This window comes from Bombus terrestris, chromosome 7 (assembly GCF_910591885.1).
Source record: "Bombus terrestris chromosome 7, iyBomTerr1.2, whole genome shotgun sequence".
Classification (NCBI taxonomy): domain Eukaryota; kingdom Metazoa; phylum Arthropoda; class Insecta; order Hymenoptera; family Apidae; genus Bombus; species Bombus terrestris.
In genome coordinates, this window is record NC_063275.1 from 22,930,174 (window position 1) to 22,953,930 (window position 23,757).

At 35.6% G+C, this 23,757-nt stretch overlaps 1 protein-coding gene across 14 annotated transcripts in view; it reads left to right on the forward strand.

Annotated features, from left to right (window-relative positions):
- LOC100643650 (titin) overlaps positions 1-23,757 on the forward strand; it is a 230,450-nt gene that overhangs the window by 106,734 nt on the left and 99,959 nt on the right. For all 14 annotated transcript variants that reach the window (XM_048407033.1, XM_048407027.1, XM_048407029.1 and 11 more), the window contains 18 exons: positions 9,647-9,689; positions 10,359-10,633; positions 11,165-11,379; positions 11,553-11,774; positions 12,349-12,686; positions 13,301-13,649; positions 14,002-14,240; positions 14,499-14,728; positions 14,938-15,081; positions 15,204-15,461; positions 15,662-15,805; positions 15,900-16,172; positions 16,817-17,362; positions 18,044-18,521; positions 19,249-19,829; positions 20,691-21,233; positions 22,096-22,350; positions 22,745-22,888. In XM_048407033.1, coding sequence (XP_048262990.1) covers positions 9,647-9,689; positions 10,359-10,633; positions 11,165-11,379; positions 11,553-11,774; positions 12,349-12,686; positions 13,301-13,649; positions 14,002-14,240; positions 14,499-14,728; positions 14,938-15,081; positions 15,204-15,461; positions 15,662-15,805; positions 15,900-16,172; positions 16,817-17,362; positions 18,044-18,521; positions 19,249-19,829; positions 20,691-21,233; positions 22,096-22,350; positions 22,745-22,888 — 5,277 coding nt within the window. The remainder of the gene's footprint in view (positions 1-9,646; positions 9,690-10,358; positions 10,634-11,164; positions 11,380-11,552; positions 11,775-12,348; positions 12,687-13,300; positions 13,650-14,001; positions 14,241-14,498; positions 14,729-14,937; positions 15,082-15,203; positions 15,462-15,661; positions 15,806-15,899; positions 16,173-16,816; positions 17,363-18,043; positions 18,522-19,248; positions 19,830-20,690; positions 21,234-22,095; positions 22,351-22,744; positions 22,889-23,757) is intronic.

Sequence of the window (23,757 nt, forward strand, 5' to 3'; positions counted from 1 at the left end):
TTTCCGAACAACGCGAAACGTTCGGAATTCACAAGGCAAATATGAAAGTTGCGTAACGAGAAAATGAGACGCGTCGCATCGACTCGTTTTCGACGAGCGCGAGCTGCCCTGGCAGATTTCGCCGAAAGTCTGGTTCACTCGTCTCGCGCTCGTTGGTGTCCAGCAATTTTTCCGCCGTCTAAATTTTATCAGAAGGTCGATAAGTTTCAGCTGTCTCATTTTCGTGGCCGATGAAAAGTAGCTCGAACTCCACTTCCAAACCAAAAATATCGGACGTGTATAACTTTGCGGCTGATTCACGATCGTAACGATGCTCGAGCGTTTAACAAGAGAGATTCTTGAGAGCTTTACGGATGCAATTACCGCTTGGCAAGGGCACGAAGACAATTAGTTGGGTTTATAAACATGTTGACGTGAAACGGCGCATGATTACCATCACGATTCTTCGACCTTTCTTTCGTAGAAAATACGATTTCTTGGATGATTGAGGATGACGAGCTTACGAGTATCAGATCGAAAAGACTGTTATCTACGTCTCGATCTTAACAAAACTTCAAATATTTACAGTTCGAAATTACCGATAAGAAAGAGCAGTTGCTGAACAGATAACGTTGTTGACGTTATCCTTCTGAATCTCTTTTTAATTCGAGTAGGAACAGATATTTATTATGAAGAGTATTTGCAGTTTTTGATAGTTAATGAACGTGCTAGGGTTCAACTGATTTGCTTGTTTACTAAAATTAGTTACGAATTAGTATCAGTACGTTGTATAAACTGGAGTATCTGTTAGTAAGTCTTTGATAATTCGAGATAATTTTTTCATATTTTGATACAGATAAAATGGGTATTTGTATATAAAAAGTTTCATAATGATAAGAAAATGTTGCATTGTAATTTTTGCATTAATCATTGTGTAACCCAACGAAACGTTTTCAAGATCTTCGAATCACGAGCAGTCGTGACTTCATTTCCCTTAATCGTCATCCGTAACAAATTCTGGCTCAGCCATTTCGAGATCCTGCGAACATCTTCAATTCGTTTTCAGCAATAAAAATTTATTTTTCGACTCGTTCTAAATTTCTCGTCAATTATCACCTGCAACGAATTTTAAATCGATCTTTTTAACACTCGATGAAAATTCTCCAAAACCGTCGGATATTAAAAAACTACGATTTAAAATTGCCTTTAATTATTAACCCCAATAACGCTGAAACCATTAATAATCCTCGAGGAACAGCCATGTCCGCGATATACTGCGTGTTCGTGGCTTCTAAAAATTTGCTAAATTGCTCTGTCCCAGACCAATGTCAACGGACGGATAATCTTTCCTTTATTGTTCCTTCAATGCACTCGACATTGACTCGTGGTATGCCAACACAGACTTCTGTCTATCACGCATAGTCGAATTCGAAGAGTGCCAACGGCGGTATCATGTTTAAAAAGAATACAGGTCGCGCGTGGGACGCACGAAATTGCATGCGAAAAGCTGCCGACGATGCTAAGAAATTCGTAATCGATGAAAGCCGTGACAAAGTCAGCTGTTGATGACGAGATGCTAAATCATCGTTATTAATAAAGCGGCACCTAAGGTCTTCGCGTAACGCCAAGTTACAATCGGCGAAACGTTGCAAATGAAGCCGTTCCGATCGTTAATTTTGAACAGTTACCGATCCATTAACGAGTCGATGAGACGCAGCTTGTTTAATAAATATGGCGAAACGCTTGGTTGCACACACTTTGCAAGATTTATTTATATCGTGTTCACGAAGACGGGAGAACGGGCCTAATTAAACCTTCCTTTACTTTCGACTAAAAAGGAAGTCATTTGCGTGATTCGTTTTGGATACCAGAGAACATTTTAACGAGAAATAAAATTTACACTTGGATTAAATTCAAATTTTATATAATCGATGGATGGTCAGTATACGAGTTATTTCATATTGGTTGCATTAATTGTTGCATAAATTCATTTCGATTAGCATACTGTATGTAGTTATACCGTTTTGGATACTAAAGAAAATTTAAACGAGAAACAGGAATGAAATTCACACTTAGATTGAATTCAAAATTTATATAATCGATGGATGGTCAGTATACGAGTTATTTCATATTGGTTGCATTAATTGTTGCATAAATTCATTTCGATTAGCATACTGTATGTAGTTATACCGTTTTGGATACTAAAGAAAATTTAAACGAGAAACAGGAATGAAATTCACACTTAGATTGAATTCAAAATTTATATAATCGATGGATGGTCAGTATACGAGTTATTTCATATTGGTTGCATTAATTGTTGCATAAATTCATTTCGATTAGTATACTGTATGTAGTTATACCGTTTTGGATACTAGAGAAAATTTAAACGAGAAACAGGAATGAAATTCACACTTAGATTGAATTCAAAATTTATATAATCGATGGATGGTCAGTATACGAGTTATTTCATATTGGTTGCATTAATTGTTGCATAAATTCATTTCGATTAGTATACTGTATGTAGTTATACCGTTTTGGATACTAGAGAAAATTTAAACGAAAAACAGGAATGAAATTCACACTTAGATTGAATTCAAAATTTATATAATCGATGGATGGTCAATATACGAGATCTTTCATATTGGTTGCATTAATTGTTGCATAAATTCATTTCGATTAGTATACTGTATGTAGTTATACCGTAATGGGAGTAATGTAGAACCTAGAAAAAGTTGCAACGAGTTGTAGGATATCCAACTTGAATGAACTGATTTATTCGTTATATATATACGATGTTAAATTCATGGATTTATTTATGCTCGAGTTTTAGATTAGGTCACAGATGATGTTAAGATGAATATATATATATTAATAGGTTACAATTAGCAACTAAATCGGATGTTTATCACGATGCTCTAAGTTCGATTTCCCTCTAGTTTCTATCGAAAAATTTGATTTTGATACTGCTAATTAGAGATTAATCTAACAGACTTTAAAATGAATTCAAATATATTCTGACACCTTTACTCGAGTAAACTACATTTTTATTTTACAACCGTATAATTTACATTCATATACATATTCTCTTTGTGCTTGGGTTTTTTAACTAGCTCGTTAAGATCAAAATAATAATAAACAATGTCTTGCAAAGTGTTTTTCTACAGTGCAAACCAATTTTACTGATTTAACTAAGCATCTATATAATTAGCAGCCTAGAAGTTAAAGCGCCCATCCAGATGTCAATTAATCAGCCACGTCACTTCCTGCTAACTGTACCTAACTTAAAGAGATCGCACCTACCTAAGAATAACTACTTAATAGCGTAAAGCGTATAGATATCTGCATACGAGTACTTACATAGAAGTATGTACTTCGATCAAACGTCAAATTTAAAATCAAAAAGGAACTCTTTCCCTTCGCCTATTTCTATTATATTTTCAATTAAATACGAAATTAAGTTTCAACGTGAATATGAATCAGGGCACAAAAGTTGCCAGAGGAAAATTATTCGCTTCATGTTAAATGTATATCAAACGAATCAGCCCTTAAAAAGTCCCTTTCCGTTCGCAGATTTCATATATTTCAATCAAAGACGAAACTAACTTGGTACATAGTTATATACATCAGTTTAAAAGTTTATTCTTTAGAAAGAAACCTTCTCTTTCATCTATTTACTATTTTTTGTATCAAGCATCACCTACATAGCACGTACGCACATACAAACACATAGAAATCCACATACAAAATTACGAATTTTACGTTAAATATACATAAAACGTAAAAAATTCCTCTTCCTTCATCAAAATATTATAAAATAATTTGCATAACGATCTAACCATGTTCAAACCTCGGCAAATCAGTTTCTTAAAAAAATCATTCTCTTCACCTACGTATCTGAATGACACGCATGGTCACTTGCCCAACAATAGCGAAACCTCGGCAAACCGAAGCTAAGCGAAGAACCGAGGCTCTTCCTACCATTCAAAAGAACAGCATCGCCCCTCGAAATCAGCTGATCGAGACGTCAGCGGCTGTCAGTCGAGGTCGTAAACAATAACCTGACCCAACAATCGATCAGTCAACCGAGGAACAGGCAGAAAATGATGACACCACCATCAACCTACATCGACCATGAACGAAAAACACGAAAAGTAACCCTCGAATATCCCACCATGTTAAACATTCATCGAAACCATAGGAGTCTTTTCTTCGAGCAAATTCACTCCACCCACGTTTCACTGTCGTTTGCAATAAACATTTATAAATATTTTCAAAGACAGAGAGACTGTCCAACCGCTAAGAAAGAGAGAAAGATGCTCAACTATAAGGACAAGGAGGGTTAGAAGGGGCGGGATAACATCGTTTGGAGCTGTTTTATTTTGGTCAGTGACTGGCTTTGCGTAACGTCCACGGCGATTGGTCGAGGTGCATGTAGTCCGGCCGGTGGAGACGCGTCGCGGCGCTGGGCGCCGCGCAAAGATAGTTGCTCCTAAAATGGCTCACGGTAACGCGATCCCCATCTGGATGCAAAAATAGGATCCCGCGGTTATCCGACCACGTTACGTCCTTCTCTCTCTCCCTCTCTTTCTCAGTCTCTCGCTCACTCTCGCTTCTTCGTGCGTTTTTTTCTGTTTTCGTCTGTCTTTGTCCCTCTCTCGCCCCCATCTTCCTTGTCTCAAACGAGAATGGTACCGATCTTTCTTTTCTTCAGCGTCTCTTCGGTTTTATCTGCATTAAACGCATATACGTATGCGCGTCTTTGTTTATAAAGCTGGAGATGATTCCTTGAATTAATTTGCAATAATTTTGATAATTGGTGGCAGAGATACGGAGAAATTTTATCTCGTCTGGCATTTTCGGTGATAAGGAAATGTTAAGCTGATGATGTGTTCTTTATTTCGGTAGATTCGAGAGCTGATGAATATTAATAAGGTCAGAAACGTGGTTAAAAGAATGGAAGCTACGTAGAGATTTGTTTGAATTTTTTAATATTGTGGGATTTTTTTAATATCTTGGCGTGCGTCTTTGAACGTTCAGATTTCTCATAGATATCATCTAAATATTCGATTACAATAAAATTTAGTGTTTAACAATACTTAAATAACATTTAATTGTACCTTTAATATCAATCATAGGTCTTATCAAAACCTAGTAGTTGCATTAGGTTGTCCGAAAAGTTTCTTTCGTTTCATAAGGTGATGAACAACAATTTCTGTTTTATATTATTTTATTGATTTAGGTATGATCCATTTCGTTCTATTTCTATTATTACGTTCGTGCTTAATTCAATAAACTGATACAAAACAAAAAACATTGTGCGTCTGTAATTTTCTTATAAAAAAAAAGAAACTTTTCGGACAACCCAATATTAATCCTCAATCATGTTACAGCATAGTTAGCCCTGAAGAGATTATTTAAATTACTTAATTTCTATCACATAAAACATGAAATATAAATTAAAGTTAAATAGCCGCAAATCAAGCAGCCCAAGTCAATTCAAACTTTTGATTTTAATCGATGTTAATTCAAATTAATTTCATTAATTTGATTTTAGTCGTTCGTAACCGAACGAGGAATGTAAAAATTCTATTAAAAATCAGTATTAACATTGAGAGTATTATTTCGTTAAATCTGGTCTTTCAAGACTTTCGACCGAGAACGTACTTCGCATACGTGAACTTATAACTCCTCCTAGCAAGGTTATGAATGGCTCCTTGTGAAACGCACGCGTTGATGGATTTCAGGTTGCATATTTTTATTTCGTCTCCAGACGATCGATTTGCATACCCTGGGTGGCGTAAGTTACGAAGTCACATTTTCTCGTGACTAAGAGAACCCGTGTTAGTAGCTTAACTTGAATTCTTAATAAATGTGTGCTTGTTCGTTCATTAAACGACAATAGGACCCTATCTTGAGATGATATTGAATGTAGAAAGCCCAACAGAGAAGAATCGATGTAGTCTAATTGTTAAATCCGTAGTTCATTGTTATTTTACGTTAAAAAAGAGCGAACATCGCTGAATGATCTGTGAATGAATAAAAGCAGTTTGAAATGACTGTTCGATAGATACTTTTATCGAATCAAATTACAAAATGTTCGACATATAAAATAAAAGATCGAACGACCAACTGATCAGCTAAAAAAATTATCTTCGAAAGTTGGAAAGTAGAGAAAAATAAGGAGATGTCAGAAGCATTATTTTTTTTTAATCTTTATAGAATTCTTTATAGTATTTTCTTGCAACAAATACATATATAACAGCAAATAATTTATTCCTCTGAAACATTAAACGTAATCATGTAATTGAGTGATAAAATTAAAAAATCGAAAAGAGTTGATCAGTCTGTCTGCCGATTCTTCGTTCGATCGATGGGTCTATGTTTTTTAAAGATTATTAGTCATCTCTTGGAACTCTACAGTTGATAGAACAAACATGGATTCGTTATCTTTCGTGTTTTTAATACCAGGTGCTCCAAGTCCCTATTTTACCTTGACATTCTGACGCTCTTCTTCCGCGTAATGTCTGTCGATCTTTATCAAATTACAATATCAAACGCTCAAAAATATCATCTACTTCCAAACAAGACTATGTTAGCCATTCGTTAAATGCAAACATCGTTTCATCCAAACGTATATTCTCGCTCTAAGGTATCTACAACGTCATTGAAATGTGTAAATTAATAAGAAGAACTTAACCCTAATTTTATTATTAATTATTATTAATATTTGATTTTGGCCTGGATAGAAAGAACTATTAAATATCGAAACAATTCCACCCACAGTTATTAACACTACAACTATCGATAGTTAACACGAAACTATTTCTACCAAAACCAGTGAAAATGACTGGTCTTTAAAAAATACGTAATAATAGAATATTTGTATATCTATTGATTTATTACTTTCTTACAGAAGCAATTCTATGTTATGTAGTACATTTTTGGTATTGTTGATCCATCCGGGACCATGATCCCTAAACGAGGATTGACACATTCATAAAATTGCAGAACCAGTCATTTTGGTTGGTGTGGTATTTCTAGTGTTAGCATCTAGCGATCGATCTTGAATTTTCCTGATAACTGATATCATCATATCGAATAATAAGTGGTAAAAATTATAAAAATGTGTGGGAAATTGTAAAAAACGAGATAACTGGTTAATTGAATTTCGATAAACAGATTGCAGGACCCTTTTACATTTTGACAAGTACCAGTCATTGTGACTGGCATTGGTATAAGTAGCCTTGATACAAAATTATTTTCAGATTGAATACATAAAGAATAAAATAAAATTCATTATATTATTCTTTTGGTAATCGTTGCGAAAGTCATTACATCATTGCGGAAATAAATATAACACGAAGTAGGAATTTTGAAATAAAATGGTAAAACCAGACAATTTTACTGGTGTGGTAGTTCTAGTGTTAATCTTGTAATTGCAATTTAGCTTTTAAAAATCAGCCATCTCACGTCATTATACCATATATTCCACTGCACATTCTCCTAATGAAATATCCTACACGTTAATCCTAATAACGAAAAATACGAAATCGACACAGGTATTTTTATTTAAATCGTTGCAACTAAATTGCATCGTATAAAAAAAAATTGAACAACTATACGATTACTCTCCGGTAACATCGAATATTTCTAAAGACAAATTCTACTGCGAACAGCAAACGGTGATGATATCTCGCAGTAATAAATATAATAATAAAATATTCGAAAGAAAAACAATCTGTAGCGAAAATAAACGCAACGTCGCGTCTCCACGCTTTCTCACAAGCTTCTTCCCTTTTGTCGGATTTATAGCGCGATGCATCTCGCTTAAACATGGTTCGAATTTCTGAACGATCGCGTCACCGCTTCTAGAATCCACTCGGGTGCTTTAACCGTGATAACGAAAGTGGTTTAAGCGGCGGTCGTCGAGATTGTTGTCGGAAGTTTATTTTCGTCGCGTTCCCGTCTAGCTGCTGTCAATTAATTTCCTGTAGCTGGCGCCCGTTTAATCGTCGGACGCGTTGCCCGCGTAATTTCGATCGAAAGAGTCCTTTAGCTCGTGAGAGTTGGACGATGCTGGTTAGCAAAAAGAGAACACGCGAAATTACGAGGTCAGAAAAGCGATCCTTTATTTTTCCTCGCGCGTTTGCTGGTGAAATGGCGCAGATGTTGCCGATGATTCAGACGCTTTCCAGCTCGTGAAACGATGAAATTACTTAATCCAGGAATTGGCGAACGAATAACTAACAGTGTGTCATAATGACGGTTGTATACAAAACGGTTTCGTGTTATAAATACGGATTTTTAGTGGCAACCGTTAGAGAAGTTTTAGGTTGCACGGATATAAAGTATCTTTATGCGAAAAAGTAGGATGTGGAGTTGGAAAATATCGAATTTTATGCTGCTAGCTGATTTCTTTCGATAGTACCATTTTTTATGTACGATGCCTTTTCCATGTCGATTTATTAGAACAGTATTCTTCAACAGAATTTAATGTTTTATTACGTCGAAGAATTAAGTAGATTTAATTCTGTATAGACAGACTGGACAATTTTACTTTTCAATTTCTCTCCTTTCAATTTTTACTTTTCTCGAAGAGAGATTAAAACGTTTGTCTTAAGACGATGTAGGTTTTCTTATATCGAAGAAATAAGAAAATTTGATCTTCCGTAAGAAGATCGAGACTCCTTTCTCGACTTCTTTCTCTCTGGATTTTTATTTTTATTGAAAAGAGTTAAAAGAGTTGGATATCTTACGATATACAGGTTATACAATACGGACATTGATGTGTACAACAGAATTTAGAATTTTTTAGATTTTCTGGATATTCAAAAAGTCAAAGAAACTACGCTTGAAAGTAATTGTTTCATCTTGTCTATGGAGGACTAAAATTATTTATCTCTATGGTTTTCAAAATTACGTTTCTATCCAATTTTGTCGAGTTTAGCTGATTCAACTGTAACTGGATAGATTTGTAGAGAATTCTAAAAATTCCATAAGAAATACCGTTACACTCGATGGCAACACTTCAACAAATATTTGTATTTATCTCGCGTGACATAATTAGAAATTTCAGGAAACATCGAATCACTTAAAATAAAAGATATGACGATAAGGCTGTTGTATTATTCACATTGTTTCAAAAATTACTCGCTTGAGAAAAGTTGAACACGAAATGTCAAAAGTAATGTAAATACGCTTACGGGTCACAAGTATTTCGCGTCAACGGGGCCCCGTGCTTAATTAGCAAATTGACTTAATTGCACCGAGTTCCAGTGTAGATAAGTCTGTAAAAAAGGTGCACGGTCGGCATTGCGCGTGACGGCGACAGAGAAGAAAACGGCGTCAACGCAACGGTTCGTTTCCTCGGCTCGTTCTGGCCCAGTTAGGGGGAACGAGAGGAAATACACCAGTAGCGAGCATCCCATAAACAGAAATAAAAGTGACCAACGTGGAGAAAAACTAGGCGAAAGCTTCGTAATGCATTTTTCTTTCGTTCGAAAGATCGAGGACGAGATTATTTAATGACGTATACGTAGGAAAGAAAATTGAAAATAAAACTGCTGTTTATAAAATCGATCGAATTAACGTTAACATTATGTTAACCTTTTATTTTTACGTAAAGATGTACGCAGCATTCATATGTTGTTTCTTTTGTTGTTTATAGTTCAAGGGGAGATTGTGATGCAGACGACGCCCACGGTACCAACGTGAGTATTTTCCCATTTATTTGAAAAAATATTTCTTCTTCCTTAGAAAAGTCACTTGAGAAGGCTCTCTCATTTAGGATATTTGAGAATTATTGACGATTGATATCGTTTTAAGAATTGTAAAAGATTCGGATAATTAAATTGGAATTATCCCTTTTTGATTAAATTGAATTATTCCTGTAGATTTATGTAATTTTCTAATTTGTTTATGTTTCCAAAAAGCTTGAAAATATTCGAAATTTTAAAGGAAATTTTAAAAATTAAATACCAATCGATATCTCTATTATATTGTCCGAAAAGTGTCTTTCTTTCGCAAACGTATTCTTTACAACAGTGCACCTTTATACAAACGTGAAACCAAGTCTGTGAAATGTTTATCACAACAGAACAAAATCGTACGTAATTCGACAAAATAATATAAAAGAAAAAACCTTGCGCGTCTATTATTTCCTCATAAAACGAAAGAAACTTTCCGGACAACCTACTATAACGCAATTATCGTTCAAGTCAAATGTTTGAAGTCTTCAGGAATAAAAATAAGTTCAAAGATTTTGTGTCATCGACGAATGTTAAAAGTAGAAGAATTTGCCAGACTTTCATTTAATGTTACACGACAATTAATAGACATAGAATTTAACTTAAAATTAAATCTCATAATTCTCGTTACAGATTTACCGGCAGACCCGGCGATCCATCGCCACCGGTCTTCGAACAGATCTTTAAGAACGCCAGATTCGCGCAGGGTGGAAACGCGATTTTCGAGGGACGCGTCCGGGGAAATCCAAAGCCCACGGTATCCTGGACGCACAAGGGTGCGCCGTTGTTGGAATCATGGAAAATTCGAATGTCTTACGACGAGAAGACCGGAGCGGTCACGCTTCAAATTAACCAAATTGGTCCTGGGGACGAGGGTGAATACACGTGCAGTGCTAAAAATCAATACGGTGAGGCTGTTTCTCAAATATCTTCAACGTACAATTCTATTCTAGTTGATGTATAGCTCGTATTAAAAAATCAGTGCTCCAACTAATTAAAGAGTTTCACGTGCTCTTTTCCACTAGAGTGCTTGTTAAATCATTTTGAAATATAGATACGTAGACTAAAACTGAATAGAATTAAATTGCCATTTCGTACTGAAGAGATTTTTACCTCGATTATGTAGTAGATCGCAATCATAAACGTTTATTAGAATTTTATAATTGAAACTTCCATTACGTATGCCGAGTGCAAGTCTATAAAAACAAACATTCCATTTAGTTCTGCTTTTATCCGTGAATAAGAAGAAGAAGATACTTTCTACGATTACATGATTTATATTAACATTTTCTGTGCCGCTTGGAGTTAGCCAGTGATACGCGTTAACTCTTCATTCTGCGAATAAATGAATATAAAAATATTCTTTGAGAAATTATTCATTGAATAAATAGAAATAAAATTAAAATATTATAACAGCATATTTTTCTTTTTCTTTTTAGGCGAAGCAATCTGCTCCGTTTACATTCAACCAGAAGGATTTGGACCTCCACAACAACAACAGATGGGTTTCAGGAAGGAATACGCTCAGACCTTCCAGTCCACCGAACAGAAGTCTCAAACAGGAACACAAAGCGTTCAACAACGTAGTTATCAACAAACGATCGATAAACGAAGTTACGTTAACGGAACTTCCACCAGCATCGAAGATTTCAAGGTTATTATTTTATCGATTCATTCAAGGACAGATATATATATCTACAAAGAAATATAAGAACAACAAAAATAAGCATAAGAAACAAATATACATACAGAGGAAATTTATCTCTTGGGAACTTTTTTTTTTTGATTTATGGTTGAACGAAGGATAATAGTATGACTAATTTGCAGGTGGACACTTTCGAATATAGACTGCTGCGGGAAACGGAGTTTCGAGAGTCGATTACTCGCCGTTTCGTGGGCGAATCCGACGTGCAGATTTCGACGGTGGTAGATCGTAGTCTGGGACCGGTTGCACCTCCGCAAATCACGCAGAAACCCAGAAACTCGAAGCTTGTCGAGGGATCCGATGCCGTTTTCACTGCGAAGATCTCGGGCAATCCGAAACCAAGAGTAAGCTGATGACGTTTTTAATTCGTTCGTGTCTTTGAATTTTTCGTTATTTAATACTTGAGATTTGGTATATTTCTCTAAAGACTTTAGTTTACGAGACTTGGTTTCTCTAAAGAACAGAATGAAAATACCTATTTATTTCGATAGATTTCGAATGAAATCGAAGAACAAAGAGAAAAACTAAACCATCGTAAGAAATAAGAGAATAGAAAGATACGAGTCAGCAGAGGATGTTTATGCGTTTATGGCAAACTGAAATGTGCAAAAATACACGGAATGCACGTAACATGCAAAAATGTACAGAACGTCTCATCATTATAATATTTAAGAAACGAAGCAAGTCTTCATTCGGCTTTTCTTTCTTTAGCTTTCTAATGAAATAATAATCATAATTTAGTTTTACGATATTATTATAATTTTACTATAACATTTAAAGAATCGAACAATCAAGTTTAATTTCATCGCCTATTCTCGTGATACGAATTTGCATAAACGTCTTCGATCTATTTAGAAAATTATAAAGATCGATGTTGCTTAAAAATAATTTTCTATGCAATTCCACTTTCTATTTCAGTTAACTTGGTTCAAAAACGGTCAGAGGATCCGCGAATCACAACGCGTGGAAATGAGCCACTCGAATCAGCAAGCTACCTTGAGGATCAGAGTCGCCCTGCCTGAAGACAGTGGTCATTACACTTTGCTCTCGGAAAATCCTCAGGGTTGCACCGTCAGCTCTGCATATCTAGCCATTGAATCCAGCGATCAAGTGGATCAGGCCTATCAAGCTCCAAGAGAAACGATCAAAACTCAGCAAGTTGAAACAACTGGCGAGTCCGACTCTGGAAAAGTACTGCCGCCGAATTTCGTTCGCACGTGCACCGATCGCGATGCCACCGAAGGAAAAATGACCAGGTACGTTTCGCGTATACTTTCGAATTGTTCAATTTTGAGGAAGATAATAATTATTTTTTGGAATGTTAAAAATCTTACGACAATGGTAGAAAAATATGTGTGTGATAGTTGACGAAGCAGAATTTTTATTATTTTTTATGGATCGTTTAGTCTCTTATTGTTATTACTTTCGGTCTTCTTACAACTTAAAAATCTTGCAGCGTACGTGAAAATACGCGCCATAAAAGTTGACACTATCTTTGTGTCATTTCATACTTTTCATTTAGTGTTGCAACAAAAATGTTATCCATCTGACAGAAATTTAAAATCGTAAAAAGAACACAGAAGAATATTTCTACCGTTGGTTAATTAACAATTGGACCAATATTTTATTATTTGCTAATAAATTAAAAAAAATTGCTGACCAATATTTTATTATTAGCAGATAAAATATAGCACCAGTTATAAAATATAGCATTCTATAAAATAGGATAGTATTCATTGTACTGCTCTATGTTACTCTGTCTTTGCCTACTTTCCACTTTTACATCGGCCTACCATTCTTCTCTACGTAGAGACAATTCTCAAAATGAAGAAATTAAGAATCACATGCAAGAATAACACGTGACTTTCAGGTTTGACTGCCGCGTAACCGGCCGTCCGTACCCCGAGGTGACATGGTACATAAACGGTCAGCAAGTAGTCAACGACCTGACCCACAAGATCCTCGTGAACGAGTCTGGTAATAATTCATTGATGATCACGAACGTGAGCCGCGCGGACGCCGGCGTCGTGACCTGTGTCGCTAGGAACAAGGCTGGCGAAACCTCGTTCCAGTGTAACTTGAACGTGATCGAGAAAGAACAAGTTGTCGCGCCAAAATTCGTGGAACGATTCACAACAACGAATGTAAAAGAGGGAGAACCGGTTGTTTTCATGGCTCGTGCGGTTGGCACTCCTGTACCGCGTATCACCTGGCAGAAGGTGAGTTAATTAGCGTTTCAAAATTAACATACAGTGGTTTTCCTGAAAGATGAAATTCTTCATTCGAAAACTACAATTCTTCGTCGACGTCGGTTTTAAAAGGTGGTTCGATCAAATTGAAGTAACAATTCTAAAAAAATCCTGACTTATTCATAGAAATGAAACGAAAATTAAATTCGCCAGAAACTGAGCCTTTTTGCGTCTGTAGGCGAGATTTCTTGCGATATTGTTTATGGTATGCTTTGAATAACAACGTCGAACGTCGAATGGACGTGAAAGAAAAATAAAAAATAAAAATGAGAAAATGGGAAGAAGCGATAAAAATAAATTTTCTTGATATCTGTTAACATAGGATGGAGTGCCGATAACACCTGGACCGGACGTGCGTATTTCAACGGATGGTAGCGGAGCATCAACTTTAGATATACCCTACGCAAAAATGTCAGATGCCGCTTGGTACCAGTGCACGGCGCAGAATGTAGCTGGCTCTACCGCCACCCGAGCACGGCTCTTCGTGGAAACACCGAAAGGAGTAGCCCCCGAACCAAGACGCCTGAACTTACCCCGACCGACGAAAGTCATCGAACCAGAGTAAGCTTCAATTCTATTTGTGCAAATATTAATTGCTATTTAAACATCGTATTCGTTTATTTTCTAGCACATTATATTTTTAATAATATAATTATACGATATTGAATTTTGAAATCCAATATTAAAATTTGATCAAACGAGATATTAATATATTATAATTTTATTTTTATGCAAACCAAAGGAAAATAGATGGTAGGGTTTTAATAAAATTTATATCTCGTTTATAAAGACTGGAGGTAACGATAAAATCGATTACAGACCAGCGCCTGGCCCCGAAGTGATTTATTTGAGACACGTGGAACGCGCCAAGCCATATTTGCCTCCACCCGAGGAAGATAGAGTTTATCCACCACCACGTTTCATCATACCGTTGAAGGACGTCCATCAGATCGAGGGTGGACGAATTCACTTCGAGGCCAGAATCGAACCGGTGGGCGATCCCACCATGAGGGTAGAGTGGTACGTCAATGGACGAGCTCTTGATGCGAGTAAGTAACTTTCTGAAATATTAATGTAATATCCTGAAGATTATTCATATACATATTTCGATGTTTGAATCTTCGAATCTTCATATGTTCGGAATTTCAAACTTTTAAATTTGTTAATCTCCAAATTTTTAAAATTCCGAAGTCTCGAATCTTTGAACTTGAAATTTTCCAGTTTATCAATTTTATCGTATCATATCTATCGATTTTAGGTTCCCGTGCGACTTCTATCTTCCGATTTGGCTTCATCTCTCTCGACTTAATTAGCATCGTTCTTCAAGACAGCGGCGAATATTTATGCCGCGTCGTGAGTTCGACCGGAGTCGCCGAATCTCGAGCTACCCTCAGCGTGACACGTGAGTTTTCGTTATTTACTTAAATTTCTTATCTCTCTGTTCTCACAATCCGGAAGCTACCAATATTCTCTCGAGATCAGAAAATTGTGACAATGTTAAATAACAAAAAAATCTCATTGTAGCACGCGCAACAATCGAACAGGCTAGCCAACACCCCGATAGCCTTCAATATATTCAACAGCTCGAGGATTACAGCAAGTACCAAAGGCAGGAGAGTGTGGAGGAGATCTCTTCACAGCGGCCGGCCTTCATCCGACCACTCCAGGATCTAGGAGAGCTACAGGAAGGTCGTAACGCTCATTTTGAAGCGCAACTGACACCTGTAAGCGATCCCACGATGAAAGTGGAGTGGTACAAGGATGGCAGGCCAATCACAGCTAGTAAGTACATTTCCAATGTATCCAAATTATCAACGATACTAGGGTTTCTAGGTTATTTTTAATAATTAACAATTCATTATTTAATATAATATAATTAATCATTAAGAATATTTACATAAATTCTGTTTATCTGTCTTTTCGTTATTTCTCACTACGTTTTCTCTTTTTACAAGATTTTAACGAATAATAATTATACCTAGGCTCAAGAATCACAACCATCTTCAACTTCGGGTACGTCTCGCTCAATATATTGCACCTACGAGCTGAAGATGCCGGTTCTTATACTGTCAGAGCTGTGAACCGCTTGGGAGAGGCCGTCAGCTCCGCGTCTCTTCGTGTCTTTGGTAAATGTCGTGAAATAACATCGTCTCTATATATTGAATAATAGTATCTGAAAGAATATTTAATTACATTGTACGTGTTATCGGATCATTGTAGCACGCACAAGCGTTACTACTGATCTGGGAATCCCCGAGCAACAAAGGTATATCGAGGCTGCCGAGGAATTGGAAGCCTATCAACAGGCTATGCACCAGAAATACGTACAGCAACAGCCTGAACCGACTAGCCCACCGGAATTCAAATCTCCTATCAAGGATCAAAACAACATACGAGAAGGCGGATTTGCTCATTTCGAAGCACGTCTAGAACCAGTCGGCGATTCTGATTTGAGAGTCGAATGGCTCAAGGACGGACGCCCTGTAGAAGCAAGTAAGTAGAATCTTTTTCTATATTCTGCTGCAAAGTATGCTGCATGTTGCAGTTTAATAAATCCTTTGCACTTACATACATAATATTTGGAGTTATAGAATCGTGGAATTTTTAGATCATAGAATGATGGAAAAACATTGCAGAATTCTAAGAGTATTACAATCAGAACCTAAGATTGTGAGATTGTAAAATTAAAAATCTTACGATCTTTCGATGCTAAATATTGAAGATTCTGAAATTGACGAAGCAATCAAATTTTAGGACAATTTTAGGATAAAATATTGTAGTTCTGAAATGTTAAGGTGTAAGATTCGTACCGTTTCAAAGAGAAATAATAATTACAAAGTTACAAATTAGAAAATCATGGAATTCTACAATCCCAAAATTTTCAATCGTTAAACTTCAAAATTCTGGAATTCTAGAATTTTAAAACAGAGATTGAACTAAAATTACGATATCGCAAGATATCAAAATTCTATAATTCCAAAATTCCAACACCCTGAAATCCCTAGAAATATATTGCCAGAATTTTCATGCAAAATTCCAATATAGAATTTTCAAATTACAAAACTCTCCAATGCCAAGTGTCAAGAAATCCAACATTTCCATAATTTCAATCACACGAACGAAAATTTTCCCTTCAGGTTCACGGATCACGACATTCTTCAACTTCGGTTACGTGGCATTGACCATCAAATACGTAACCATTCACGACGTTGGTATATACACTTGCCGCGCATACAACCGCGTCGGTGAAGCACATACAACCGCTCAACTGAGCGTCATCAGCAAGAACGATGTCATCTATGACAGTCAACATCCGACCGGACTTCAGAAGATTCAAACTTTGGAAGATTCCAGCAGATATTCGCGACAAGTTCAAGAAGAAACACAAGTAACTCAAGCACCACGATTTTTGGGCAACCTGAAGGGTACTAACAAGATCGTTGAAGGTCAACGTGCTCATTTCGAGGCTCGTGTGGAACCTCAGAGCGATTTAACTATGACAATCGAATGGTACCACAATGGAAAATCTATCACTGCTGCAAATAGAATTCAAACATATCACGACTTTGGATACGTGGCTATAGATATTCTTCAGGTCAGACCTGAAGACGCTGGTACTTACACTGTGGTCGCTAGAAATGCTCTTGGAGAAGCTAAATTGTCCGCCACGATGATCGTGGAGAGTAAGTTTTTGAAATTTCGTTATACGTAGGTGTATGGTGAGAAACAATAAGCAGGTCAATGTAGATAAATGTTAAAAATCGTCGTTCTAAAGCGTGTTTATAAATATTCATACATTTACGATAAAATGGACGCATATTCGTTCTAGTTGTGTCTTAATGAGATTTTTCAGTTCTTTGATGAAATAGTATCTTCGGTTTAGTTATGCTTAGTTATATTTAGAGTCGTTTGAAGTCTTCTTTCCATGTATATTATATAATTACCTATTATTTTATTTTATTTTATCAAATAAACTATCTCTAAACAATTTATTCTTATAGACGATTTTGTTCATTCTTCGCGCGTCTAGACGATCCAATACATTTCACGAAATAGATCGAAGATAATAAAATAGTTCTATCGCAGTCTCGAATTTGCAACAACTTTTATCATGAATTTCGGAAAACGATTGGATCAGAGAATTACTTTATAGTACTTAAAAAAAATGTCAAGTTTTATATAAAATTTCCAACATTAAATTTTATAATATTAGTCATAGATTTATACAATAGTATCGTAGAATATTAAATATAGCATATATAGCAGAAGTATAGAATATTAAATATAACATATAGCAGAACTATATAGTATCAAATATATATTCTACCAAACGCCATAATATAATCTTATTTTTTTAATAATAGCACGCTCAAGCGTCGATACCAGCAGTATGCATCGCACTTCCTACGAGAAGACTCAGCGTCTCGAAGAATCGAAATTCGTCGAGCCCCAATATCACATCGAGGAAATTTCAAAATCAAAGCCAATATTCGTGCAGCCATTGAGCGATCCTAAACCAGTGAGCGAGGGCAAGAACATTCACTTAGAATGTCGTTTGGAACCCATGGGCGACCCAACGATGAGAGTCGAATGGTTCCAAAATGGTCGTCCGGTTACCGTTGGCTCCAGATTTAGAACTTACTACGATTTTGGTTTCGTCGCTTTGGACATCGTGCATTCGACTATCCTCGACTCTGGCGAATATACTGTCAGAGCCACCAATCATCTTGGCACTGCTCATACCTCAGCCTGCGTCAGAGTAATCGGAAAGTCTGATGTTGTTACCGAAACTCAGCACGAGCAATCGCTCGAACAGATTCAAATGCTGGAAGATTCATCGAGGTTTGTAATATTTAATGGAGTTTATAGTAGAACTATAAAATGAGGTATGGAATTTTTGCTTTTACGAGCGCTAAAAATATGTGAATATTTTTGGCGAATTTAACGTTCTCTTTTAATGGAACGGAGATACGTCTGTATATATACGAGTGTTTATTTATTTTCGTCCTAACAGTTTAAATATAATTTAGTCGATCTGTATTGGTACATTTAAAGTTGTATTATGTGTAGATAGCGTTAAGAGTATCATAAGACCAAAATCTATGCGAAGATTTCTAGAAAGCGATTTGGTCGAAACTCAATTGGAAATTCAAACTTCCTCCCTTTTCTAGACTCGAATATTTCTTACGAAACGTTAAACTGAATTTTTAGATTTACTTTAAATTTAGTAATTTCATTTAGTTTCAATGCTTACATGTTTCTACAATTCCTTGCTTTTTAATAAAGAATATCAAATAGTCTTCTTTCGTTGAACAGTCGAATTGGGTCTTCGATTTGAATTCTAAAAAATGTGTATTATGCGAGTGGCCCAGAAAACACACTACTCAACTCTATAAATTGAAAGCTAATTTACGATTTCTTCAAAAAATTTCCTTCGGCATACGTAAACCCATGGAAATTAGAAACCCATGGAAAGTAGAATTACCGAGTATCAAGTACCAAGTATAATACGATATAAGGCCTTTATTATTGTCACGATAGTCATATAAACTTATGTTTCAACGCGCAGATATCGCAAGACCCAGCAAGAAGAAGTGACAGTGATGCAGCCCCCGCAATTCACTCGTCCTTTGCACAACATCGAAACGGTGGAACTGACCAACGTTCACCTCGAGTGTCGTCTTCAGCCAGTTGGCGACGCTAGCATGAAAGTGGAATGGTTCGTCAATGGAAGACCAGTGAAGACTGGCCACAGATTCAGACCATCTTACGAATTCGATTACGTCGCCCTTGATATCTTGGGCGTTTATCCCGAAGATTCAGGCGTGTACACCTGCCAAGCTAGAAATCAACTGGGAGAAGCCGTCACTTCCTGTTCAGTGAGAGTACACGCTAAGAAAGATTTACTCCTGGAGTCTCAACATCCTGAAGGTTTGGAAAGAATACAATACTTGGAAGATGCTTCCAGATACAAGAGACAGGAACTGGTTGACGAAGTGGTGAATGTTAAACCGAGATTCATCACAGCTCCGAAAAATCAAGAAAATCTTCGCGAAGGACAACACGCTCATTTCGAGTGCAAACTGGAACCTGTAACGGACTCGAACTTGAAAGTTGAATGGTTCAAGAACGGTCGTCCGGTTACAATAGGTAAATGAAGTTTCGTAATAATATTTTAAGCAATGAAGCTTTAAGAGTTTGGATTTATAGATTAACTTCGTAGAAATAACAATTATCAATGATCTAAACGCTTGATGATCCGTAAGAATTTAGACGTAGAAACTAGCCATTGTATCTACCAAATTACATATATCTGGGTTGGTAACTAAATGATTGCGGATTTTGTCAATAGCTGGTAATGACAAAATCCGCAATCACTTAGTTACCAACCCAATAGATCCAAACTAGATGTAGTTGTAGATCCAATTAGATTTTCACATTATAATTAGATGCGTTAATTAAATAGGTGTTAGATTCGTAAAGTGCTTTGATTTTTAGAACTCGGAGTTTAACCTTCTTCCTTCTTCTTGAAATTTCGTTTTTTTATTTCTTAAGAGAAATATATTAAGTTGTTCGAAAAGTTTCTTTCGTTTCATAAGGTCATAATAGATGAACAACAATTTCTGTTTTATATTATTTTATTGAATTAGGTATGATCCATTTTATTATTATTATGTACGTGCATAATTCAATAAACTAATATAAAACAAAAAACATTATGCAAGGAAACCTCTTGGACAACCTAATGTAATACCATGATACCTGTATTTTCAATTACAAAGCTTTCTTGCTTGTTTTCTCTGAATTAATTTTTCTATTCGCCACTGCAACAAAAATATTGCAGTCTAATATTTTAGATCTAACTACTTCAGGCTCACTTGATGCTATTTTGTAAAAAGAAATACAATTACAATGCAGAGTTTCTGAACTTTCCAATTCTGCGATAAAAAGGATGTTTTTCTTTTTATATTTTTATTTTTTCTAACTCAAGATATAATTTCTTAATTCCAGGACACCGATTCCGTCCAATCCACGATTTTGGCTACGTTGCCCTGGATGTAATCGACCTAATCGCCGAGGACTCGGGTACCTACACGTGTCGCGCTGTCAATCTGGTTGGCAGCGACGAAGTGTCCTGCACTCTAACTTGTCGATCAACCGCACAAGTTCTGACAGACACTCAGAACGAGATTGGTCTGGAACAAATTCATTACCTCGAAGACAGATCGAGATACCAACGTCGAGAAGATATCGAGGAAACAACCACTCAAGCTCCAATTTTCACCACCTCCTTGAACAACGTTGAGATCAAAGAAGGTCAAAGAGCACACTTCGAGTGCAGGTTGATCCCTGTGTCTGATGTAACGATGAAAGTCGAATGGTTCCATAATAATAAGCCTGTGAAAGCTGGCTCAAGATTCGTCGAGACTAATAGCTTTGGTTTCGTGGCCTTGGATATCATGTACGCCTATCCTGAAGACTCTGGTACTTACACCTGCCGAGCGAAGAATATCATAGGAGAGGCGATTACATCTGCAACTGCAGTTGTGCACTGTAAGTCCCCGTCCTCTTTCTTTGTTAGCTTCTGATTTTGAAAAGCTTCGTTGAAATTAATAAAATAGATATGAATTCTTTATGATTTTATAATTTTATTATAAAAAAATAAAAAAGTTTAAACGTATTTTAATAATATTGTGATGTCAAATTTATAGTATTTTCTTTATAATTCTTTATGGCTTTATAATTTTATCATAAAAAATAAAAAAGTTTAAACGTATTTTAATAATATTATGATGTAAAATTTATAGTATTAGATCAGAAAATTCAGTATTTAATTTATACTAATAAGTAAACTACTAATAAACATTAGTAATATATAAAATTTAAATTAGGAAATTTACGTAATTTATCACATGATATTTGCGTAATGGTGACTTAAATATAGAACGTAAATTAGAAATCACGGAATTTGGAGAAATTTATATTTATATATCAGGCGCGTGAAAAATTTTGCAGTATATAGATAGATTTTTTTTTAAATTCTATCGGTAGTAAGTTTAAAAAATACATTTTCAAAAGAAGTTCTAATTATTAAAATTAAAGTAACTGCAATGGATTTGAACTTCTTGGGAAACAATTTCATGAAAGTCAGATAAATATATAAAATAGTCATGAAGCACATGAACACATAGCTAGTCACGTAGAAATTTCATATAAGTCAAGAATATTTATCCGCGATAATGCTCGAGTAGTATATTTGTTGGAAATATGCTTAAATTAAACAGATAAGTCATATATATGTTAATAATTCTCAAGAAGTTAATGGAATAAAAGATTTGATGAGGTGTTGTTTTTACTCGAACTTTTTGCCTGACATTCGTAACTGAGGTATTCATTTTTTTATTTTACCACACAGCGAAAAAGTCAATTTACACGGAAAGTCAAAATGAAGAGACACTTCAACGTCTTCATTACTTGGAGGATACCTCGAGATACCAACGTAAAACTACGACCGAGGAAATCGTTACTCAAGCACCAGTTTTCACGATGCCGATCAAGGACCTGAAAGTCGCTGAAAATCAAGCAGCTCATTTCGAAGCTCGAGTGATACCTGTCGGCGATTCAAAGCTCAAAGTCGAATGGTTGCGAAATGGAGTTCCCATAGCAGCTTGTAAGTTACGTTCCGACGTATTATAATTTCAAAATTCATTTTTCCACGCGTACTGTAATTTTGGCAAATACTTCAATTTTCTAATCCGACAATAAACGCAATAAATCGCAGCGAATTAAATTGACAATTGTTCTCCGTGTTATCTCAAAATAAATTTTAGAATACTAATCCCGAAATAAATTTCGAACAACCTTTTAAAGTTTTTAATTTACCAATAAGTTAATAGCTACTTATTAATTAAATTGATAATTACTTATTTTTCTATACCTTAAAAATTTCGTTAAAAATTCCTAATTTTTCCTTTGCTTTATTTTATTGAGATTTGAATTATATCCGAATTTCGCTCAAACAATAAAACTATCGTAAATGAAATAAATTACTATATTTTCAATAGCCAATCGCGTGACAACGATGCACGATTTCGGATACGTCGCTCTAAACATGAAATACGTGAACCCTGAAGACTCAGGTACCTACACTTGCCGTGCAGTAAATGATCTTGGAGAGGCTGTAACATCAGCGACACTTTTCGTCCAGTGTGAGTATAGATTGTGCGCAGAACAGAAAATCATTTTGAAAATGAGGCTTCGATTTCGGTACTGCTTCTCATAAGCTATAATTCTAGCTTTCAAAACGTGTAGAAGCAGCTGCTTACACGTAGATATTTTTGTATTTTTGTGTGTAGCGATTTTTCCTATTTTTTCTTTTTTGGTGAAGTGTTGGTAGAACGTTTTTGAACGCTTCCACGAATATACTTTTTTGTACTACGAAATTCGCGAAGAAATGCAGAAGAAGATCTTTTATTCTTGGCCGCAGCTGAGTTTTCTTAAAAATTATTTCACATACATCATCGTTGATCACACATTAAGATTATAATTTTTGTAGACATTTCGTATCGATCACGTACAGATCATTTTTTAATATAGTACCTTGCTTTTTTAACGACCCGCATCTTATGTCTTCATATTTTATATCAAATGTTTAATATCTTTCGAAATTTCTTATTAAGATGAAACGATGATTAGTTAGAGTTGATCCTTTTGCTATGGAAAATTCACTTCAACTATACTTTACTATAATAAATAAATAAACAGTAGTTCTTAACGACACTCTTCAACACATTTCAAGTTTCATTCTACATATTACGTTTCTATGCAATTTTCTAAATTTTCCAAATACAAATCTATTTTCCTCCGTGCAGTATATTCTCACATACCTCAATCTTAATTCCCCTGACACAAATTTATACCATGTTAATGATCAATAATTCTGTTAAACGTTAATTATGTACACCAACGATCAAACGAATAATTCCATAAAAGATATTGTCACTCGCAAACAAAGTCAAACAAATTCAGCCTCAGTAGCAAAGGGATTAATCCTCCCATCGAAATCCAACATCAACCT